The 8,800-nt window shown below is 32.7% G+C and overlaps 2 protein-coding genes across 3 annotated transcripts; one reads left to right on the top strand and one right to left on the bottom strand.

Annotated features, from left to right (window-relative positions):
- Positions 1 to 909: 909 nt before the first annotated feature.
- Positions 910 to 3,511, top strand: LOC127132236 (GDP-mannose 3,5-epimerase 2). 2 transcript variants are annotated; one of them, XM_051061153.1, is made up of 7 exons: positions 910 to 1,076; positions 1,341 to 1,751; positions 2,024 to 2,117; positions 2,217 to 2,346; positions 2,449 to 2,581; positions 2,724 to 2,931; positions 3,053 to 3,511. In XM_051061153.1, the coding sequence occupies exons 1-7, from the start codon at positions 994 to 996 to the stop codon at positions 3,206 to 3,208; spliced, it is 1,215 nt and encodes a 404-aa protein (XP_050917110.1). In that variant the 5' UTR covers positions 910 to 993; the 3' UTR covers positions 3,209 to 3,511. The 2 variants fall into 2 exon arrangements, with proteins under 2 accessions (XP_050917110.1, XP_050917111.1); XM_051061154.1 differs by lacking the exon at positions 910 to 1,076 and adding an exon at positions 1,188 to 1,261.
- Positions 3,512 to 4,453: 942 nt separating this feature from the next.
- LOC127132237 (uncharacterized) lies at positions 4,454 to 7,943 on the bottom strand. Its single transcript, XM_051061155.1, has 4 exons — positions 7,464 to 7,943; positions 6,411 to 6,605; positions 5,266 to 5,447; positions 4,454 to 4,927 (listed from the first exon to the last, which is right to left on the bottom strand). The coding sequence occupies exons 1-4, from the start codon at positions 7,762 to 7,764 to the stop codon at positions 4,613 to 4,615; spliced, it is 993 nt and encodes a 330-aa protein (XP_050917112.1). The 5' UTR covers positions 7,765 to 7,943; the 3' UTR covers positions 4,454 to 4,612.
- Positions 7,944 to 8,800: the final 857 nt, after the last annotated feature.

Here is an 8,800-nt window from a genome sequence, read left to right on the forward strand (position 1 = left end):
AACGAAAAATAAGATCATGATCAATGCTATATTTTTCGAAATAGTTCATTATTATATCCACCGTCATTGTCACGTTGAAAAGATTTGACCGTTTATAAAAATTATACCTGTGAAGCTTTGGAAATAAGAGATGGATGCTCAAACTATCTTTAGAAAGCTACTCTCAAGGGACATGCTACTTCATTTTTTTATTAGATTGGTGCATTTAGAATTTCTTTTCTAGAAAGAATGATGAATTTCGTATTAAAACTTGTGGATTTTCCCCCCTGAATTAGTTAAAGCTGATAATATGATTTCAAATACCTTATTCTCTTCCTAACCGTTTGGATAATAATGGAACCTTCGAAATGGATAATTAAACCAAAATCATGAAGAATTTTCACAAATACATTGTGGACAGCAAGGAAAAGCATTTCATCATGGTTGTGTTAACATCTACAAGGTTGCTCTTTAAAGATCAATGCAAAAGTTTGGTTTGACAAAATGAGAAAGACATTTGGTGATAGTAATGGAAATTAAAGATACAATTTATCCTAAGATAGTTGTCTAGGGTTGTGTTGGTTCTCAAGATGTAATTATAGTTTTGTAATAATGTTGCGTTGGATAGATTTTGAAAGGAAAAAATCTTTGCACACAAAATTCAAAATAAAAGTAAGATACACTCTCGTTTCAAATTAAAAGTCGTTATGAATCTTTTACAAAAATTAAGAAATATAATTATTATTATTATATAAAAAAGAAAAATTATATATAATTTTTTATTCATTATAAATAAAAGAGATATTTAAAAAATTAGAAAAAAAAATAATAAAAGATATATTAAAAAATAATTTATAAACGTCGCATTAAAATTATAAAGTGATTTATAATTTTGTGATAAAAATTTGATGATTATGTGAAGGGAAAAAAAGTGATGTGGATGAAAAAGATCCAATAATAAAACAGTGATAATTGAGCGGCCAGACACACTCTTTTCTTTTGTTGTATCTATATATGTATCTATATCTATATATAACCGTCACACCATTCTTCAATTCTTCATTCTTTCATTTCACTCCTCTCTTCTTCACTACAAGGTTCAGATTCTTCTCTCTTTTATACATTATTTACTTTTTTGTTTATTTTTTCAATTTTCATTTAATAATGCATTATTATCATCACTATAATTTCATGTGACCTCGTGGGGGTATGTTGTGTCGGTTCGCCTTCTTGTTCCCTGTTTCTCTGTCTGATTCTTCCTTAAAAAAACTGCAACCTTAATGTTTGTGCTGATGTTTTGTGTTTAATTCTTATCACTTTTGTGTTTCTCTGAATGATTCATGTTGTTTTCACTTTTTCAGAATGGGAAGTTCTGGAACAAACGAGTATGGTGCATACACTTACCAAAGCCTTGAGAGAGAGCCTTATTGGCCATCAGAGAAGCTAAGAATTTCCATCACCGGTGCCGGTGGTTTCATCGCCTCGCACATTGCTCGCCGCCTTAAGACCGAAGGTCATTACATCATTGCTTCTGATTGGAAGAAGAATGAACACATGACGGAAGACATGTTCTGCCATGAGTTCCATCTTGTTGATCTTAGGGTTATGGATAATTGCCTCAAAGTTACTAAGGGTGTTGATCATGTTTTCAATCTTGCTGCTGATATGGGTGGAATGGGTTTTATTCAATCCAATCACTCTGTCATTATGTATAACAATACAATGATTAGCTTCAATATGATTGAAGCTGGTAGGATTAATGGTGTTAAAAGGTTAGTTTTATCTTAGATTTATAGTTGTTTGATTTGACTTATTTGAGTTTAGCTTATTTTATCTTTTTGTTATAGACTCTGTAGCACTAGTAGCACTAGTATCTCTGATCAAATTCTACAGTGACACTGACACTGACACTGACACGACACCAACACATGTGATTATGTCGGTGTGTCAGTGTCGTGTCTGGTGTCCAACGTTCATGTTCATGTGATATATGTTGTAGTGTTGGATTCAATTACTTATTTGTGTTGCATATTTTTTTGTGTAGATTTTTTTATGCCTCAAGTGCTTGTATCTATCCTGAGTTTAAGCAGTTGGAAACGAATGTGAGCTTGAAGGAGGCTGATGCATGGCCTGCTGAGGTTTGTTTTCGGTCTCTGAAGTTGTTCGGTTCGGTTATGCTGTTATTCGTTAGAGTTTAGTGTTAGGATGACTGTGTTTAATTTTATGACTTTTTCTAGCCACAAGATGCTTATGGATTGGAGAAGCTTGCAACAGAAGAGTTATGCAAGCATTATAACAAAGATTTTGGAATTGAGTGTCGCATTGGGCGGTTCCATAACATATATGGCCCTTTTGGAACATGGAAAGGTATGTTCATAACTGAATTGCTAATTTTGCCTCGTGCCGTCGTTTTTTGTTTTGTTTCCTTTTGCATTTAAGAAGTTTGTCATTTTGTTGTCCGTCTTACAGGTGGAAGGGAGAAGGCTCCTGCTGCTTTTTGTCGGAAGACACTTACTTCCACAGATAAGTTTGAGATGTGGGGAGATGGATTGCAGACACGATCCTTCACGTTTATTGACGAGTGTGTTGAAGGCGTGCTTAGGTACGATCGTGCTTATCTTGTATCTATTGCAGCTAAATTAATGACTTTTCCTCTGTTTTTCATTTTGAAATTTAAATCACCGATTTTGGTTCGTTCTCCTTAAAACTTAGCGTTGTGTTCCTTTGTCCAATTTTCGTTTTAGGTTGACTAAATCAGACTTCCGCGAACCAGTGAATATTGGAAGCGACGAAATGGTTAGCATGAATGAGATGGCTGAGATTGTTCTTAGCTTTGAGAACAAAAGCATACTGATCCAACACATTCCTGGTCCAGAAGGCGTTCGTGGCCGCAACTCAGACAATACTCTAATCAAAGAGAAACTTGGCTGGGCTCCGACAATGAAGTTGAAGGTATTAATGTTATTAATCGAGTGACTCCTTTATTGAAACACCGTTGTGTTTATTCCGTTGTTTGTGCTTTCATTGACGATCGCGTGTTTCTCATAGCATCTCAATTCTGATATTATTATAGGATGGACTGAGAATCACATACTTTTGGATTAAGGAGCAGCTTGAGAAAGAGAAAGCCGGAGGTGTTGATTTAACATCGTATGGATCATCCAAAGTGGTTCAAACTCAAGCTCCGGTTCAACTAGGCTCGCTTCGTGCCGCAGATGGCAACGAATGAAGTAACCAAAGCGCAGTTGTTGGTATAATAATCACATGAATGTTTCAAGTGAAGGACTAGTTAAGAGATGTTTGGTTATAGTTAATAAGTTATATTGTTAATTTGGGAAGTTGTAATGTGGTTATTGTGTTTTATGTGTAGCTTGTTAAGTTTGTGTCACTGTTTTTTAAGTATGAATGATTGAAACTTAGCAAGAGTTGTTTTCTTTCATTTTGGATAGAAAAAGAAAAAAGGACGATTTTATGAGTGATGCAGGAAAGTTCATAATAACTAAAGGGGAATGGATTTTGTTGTTTTGTGATATGTTTTTGTCTTTGTGTTTTTAACAAAACTTCAAAGATGTGAATTACATGGTATGAACAAAAGTGGTCCATGTTTTTGGATGTTGTGGTTGGACGTGGCTGGTTTGTGAGGGTAAACAACGTGGGCACAACAAGGCTAAAAGCCTAAAAGCCTAAAAGCCTAAAGTGAAGTGAGGAACAAATTTAGTATATCACTTCATAAAACATATACTTTTTTAAGTTGTTAAAAATATAAAAAAAATGTTGCAGCTCGTACCTATCTAACTCAACTTCATATAAAAAAGTTTAAGTAATTGATTTACAAGTATGAATATCTAACTCGACTTCATATAAAAAAAAAGGTTAAGTAATTGATTTATAAGAATGAATAACTTGTTTATATCATTATAAAAGAAATGTTGTAACTAATCTCAACTTCATAAAACATTTCATTATCAAACTCAACATTTAATAATGATAGGGAATCAAACTCAATCAAAATTTTATTTTATGATGAGGAATCAAAATCAATACTCGGAAATTTATAACACTTAGATATTGTATATCAGCCACTTGTACTAGATTTTGGCGGTTCCTTATAAATCATTCTTAAGTTTTATCAACAATCAAACCATATTCTACTAAGCAAGTAAGCTACATGAATCAAATGATGTGATAATGTTGTATCATATATTATATTTGTAAGACTGGATCCCCTTCATTTCCTTCATTATCATGGTTGTATAAATATGAAAAGGATAGCGTGACACAATGTCAGGTCTAAATAGCACCAATACTCCTCACATCACCCCAAAATTTATTAGTAATGGACAGAAGAAACAGAGAGAATCTAATTCATACTATCATGCAGTCATTCAATAGCATTTGATAGCAGGAATGTTTGAAAAGTTGCTCATCATGCTGGATCACATTACTAGTAGCCCACGTATCTGGTTGCATGATATAGAAAATCAAGTAGCAATTCATATTTAATATCATATAAGCATACTATGTATAAGTAAAATTCATTATACAATATACACCACTGGGTGAGACCCGCATGCCCTGTAATGATACAAAGTTACAAACATATGAAATATAGTCCACTAATTCACCATCAACCTCAAGCAAAGTCCTGATATACTGGATTCAACTCAAGTTGCTCTGCCATTTTCTCTAAGATATCTTTCAAAAGTTTTGCTGGCTCTTCTTTCTCTAATTCAACTGCACCTTTTTCTTTGGCTACATCAGCAAAAACATAATCATAAAAAAGATCAGCTGCATCGCCACCATCATATAGTGGCAAACCCAATTCCTTGGTGTTTTTCTCAAGGAAGCTCCTTATTATTTCCGTGCTTCCTAAACCATCCTTTGCATTGAGTTTTTCTTGTAATGCCTTTTCTATAAAGCTGTTTAACTCCTTTTCATTGGCCAATAGCTGCAACATTGTCCACAACATAAATTGATTAATGAGACTTGGAACTTGGCAGGACCGACAAACTCAAGATGTCACAGAAAATCACAATTGAGAAATTTAAGTTATTTTATGAACTTCTAAAATTGTCTCAGTCTCAAACAAATGATGGGAAGTGGGAAGACGTACGGTCTTTGATAGGTGGTTTTAGCCTTTTCTGGTTTTCAACAATGGTGATATATTTTTTATCCATAACAAAAAAGATAACCAGCATTTGTGATTAGCAAAATGTAGATGTTATGGTATAGATATGTAAAAACTACACAAGATTGAAACATAATATTTTAAAAATAATAAAATACCTGTCTTATCTTAGAGCCATTTATGATTTGAATATTCTGGATGAAAACAAAATTCTTTTTGGAAAGTTCCACCTCAAGATCTTGTAATACAAACTGCAAAAGCTGTGCAAACTGTGCCTGGCCCAGTTCTTCTTCTCCACCTGCTCCATGTTTTCTCAACAAGTCGTCTAGCTGAGGATATTCTGCTTATTTATGTTTAAAAAGCCAATTGTATCAGACCAAGGTAATTGACATGCATACCAATATCAAATTAAACATATCCTACTATCATAATATAGCACAAACAGTGGCCAGTTTCAAACAAGAAAAAATATAGGTCAAAATTTCCTTTGCACAGATATAAATCTGTGCATCTCCACACTGTTAATCAAGCCAACGGCAACATTGACAATGGCAAATGAGGCATTAACACATATCAATCAGTACAAGCACATACATTTACACCCATATTTCTCATAACATTATTTCGTAGTTGATTCATGTCATAGAGATTCGACAAAGTTGTTGTTGACATGCATATAAAAGCCTCATTAATTTTGAGTGGAAAACAGGCAGAAGCTGGTTCTCAATTATAAATATCTCGAGGAAATTCAAAGGATCAAACAATTTTTTGGTTTCTTAGTTACAATTTAGCAGCTGCCTTATCCATGATGTGATGGGAATGAAACGATAAATCAAAACGATCACTAGTTGTAGTCATCATCATATGATCTAACATAATTTTAATTTGTTTTCAGGATTTATTCTTTTAGTTTTCTAAAGGAAAGAGTGAAGGTAGACCAGAAACCTGTTGTTCATGACAAGAAAAAGTTCTATGAACATAACAAATCATATCTTAGATTAAAGATATGTCTGAATTACATTCATCAGATTAAAGATTAACTTCCACCCTAAAGAAGACGACACTGCTCAGAAACATATGAATTAAGATGAAACAGGATCAGTGAAATATGATGCTTAAAGTCTTAGTATTGAGAATCATACAGTACACAAAATATCGATAACAATGAGGTGAATAAGCAAGACTGCGGGACTTCATGCAAAATGATGATAAGGTATCTATTACCTATTCAGTTGGAAACAAGAAAAAACCAGAATGACAATAAAAACAAACAAAATCTTCAAACTGAAAAAATAAAGTGAACCTGAGAAAGGTGGAACTCCCATGTCAACTCCCATCTGAACAAGAGCATTTCGAATTTCACTCTTGCTGATTTTCCCCTTATCTTCAACATCCAATTCAGTGAACAGATTTTCCGCTAACATGGCAAAATCATCCTCATCCTCAAACAACAAACGTAGAGTACTTCCATCCAAGATTGATACAACAAGAGGACTACCTGTAGATCAATACAAATACAAATCCAATGTAAGCAACACTATATTTCTCTTATTTCCAAAACATGAAGAAATATTTATTGAATCAACCACTAACTTTATCTCCACCCGTCAATTTAGTTCTAAAGTATATGAAATTCTGTTAATTTAGCCCATAATATCTTAATAGCACAGACTAAATTTGCAAATTTTATATACTTTAGGGACTACTTCTAATCGTTGTAGCACTGATATCTCTGAACAAAGGTGTGACTGCATGTCCGGTGTTCAACACCGACGCATGTGATGTGTTTGTCTTCATAGGAATTGGTGTAATAGCTGCAACAAGACACCGTAGCGAAGCCTCTCTTTATGAGATTATTCATTTTTTTCTTCAAATTATTACCGATGTCGACGTATCAGTGCCAGTGTAGTGTCATTGAATTGAATGTGCTTGACAGCATATTCTAGTATTATATACTTTAAAGACTAAATTGAAGAAAGAGTGATAGTTAGGTACTCAATTGATGGTTTATCCAATAGTTATCTACTAGTAAAAGCACAAATTGCGCTATATAAAAATTTCAACAGAATATTTATTCAAAAGTTCCACTAAGTTTCGATGTTCTATAAGCAAAAGAAGAGAATAACTAACAGTAATCTCTATTCCTACCAAGGTCAAAATCAAGTCCACAAACTCAAATCATCCACACGTTATTTCAATCCGAATTCGATCAACGCGTTTATGCAATTAAACTAAACAAAATAATTAAATCAATGAGAGAAAATCATAATTACGGATCGATAATAGAGGTTTACCTAGAAATATTATATAAACATAATAATGCATAATGAGCAGAAAAAGATAATAGATGATAAACCTTTGAGTTCATCGGCGATGGCGGCGATGTATTGTTTGAGGATTTGAGAAGCCTGTAAAGGCTCATACTCAGTCTCAGGTGAAAAGAAAGATTCATCGGCGATGGCAGCGATACTACGGAGGCGATTGAATGAAGAGGCTTTGAGAGGATCGGGTAAAGGAAGATCGAAGAGAGAAGGAGAAGCTCGTGAATGTGCAATGTGAAGAATTTGAGCTCCGGTGACCGGACGATCGAAGACGGCGGTGGATAGATCGAGGTCTCGGAGGTTAGTTCCGTCAAGTATCTGCAATTGGTCTGACATGATGGTTTGGCGAAGACTGAGTTTACGGTTACGACTTTGGTATTTGATGGAAATGGAATTGGAGGAGGGAAGGAAGAAAGACTTGAAAGTTGAAGTGTTAATAAATTCGATTGAATGGTTTTTCTTTCCCTCTTGCTACGCTTCTTTGTCTCTTTTTCTAAACTTCAATCAAACTATCTCTACTAAAACACGTATTTAAATTACGCGTTTTCTATTCAAGAAAGTATCACTTTTAAGTGAAAATAAAATTCAAAAATGAATTTATCTTGTACTTGGTAGTTACGGGTTCCTTTTTAAATGTTACTTTTAAATTTTTTTTCTTTTCAAAATTTAAAATAATATTAATTATTGTTTTATCGAAATTACTCATAAATATTTATTATATAAAGAGAAAAAATAAAAAAAAGATAATCATTATTAACAATTAATTTTTTTATATGTGCAAAAAAAAATTTAAAAATGACACTTAAAAATAATGGAGGGAATAATATATATATATATATATATATATATATATATATATATATATATATATATATATATATATATATATATATTATATATATATATATATATATATATATATATATATATATATATATATTTGATCTTAAGTTAAAAAAAATTAATGGCATTTTTCTTTATTTTGACTATTTAAAAAAAATATAATTGTTTTTTTTAATTGGACTATTGGCAAGAAGGCCACGAAGTCCAACAGTATCAAAAGAAAAAGTTATTTGATGTCCATTTGAAGTTATATTATAAAATGGAAAAACCTACTTTTCTTAGTGATAGTTGTCGCCCAAAATTTAGAAGTCTGAAGCATACATTTTTCTTTTATCCTATTAAATAATAATTATTATTAATTTAAAAGAAATAATCAATTTTGTTATTTGCACGGAATAATTATCTATTAAGTTTATGATAATTTGTGGTGGTTAGTACTTACCCACGACACTGAAAAGCCATATACAATAATATTATGGTGGTTTTAGAGGACGTGCTCATGCGAGATGAGTGAGTTATGTATTTCAAT

Source organism: Lathyrus oleraceus, chromosome 3 (genome assembly GCF_024323335.1).
Source record: "Lathyrus oleraceus cultivar Zhongwan6 chromosome 3, CAAS_Psat_ZW6_1.0, whole genome shotgun sequence".
NCBI classification, from domain to species: Eukaryota; Viridiplantae; Streptophyta; class Magnoliopsida; order Fabales; family Fabaceae; genus Lathyrus; species Lathyrus oleraceus.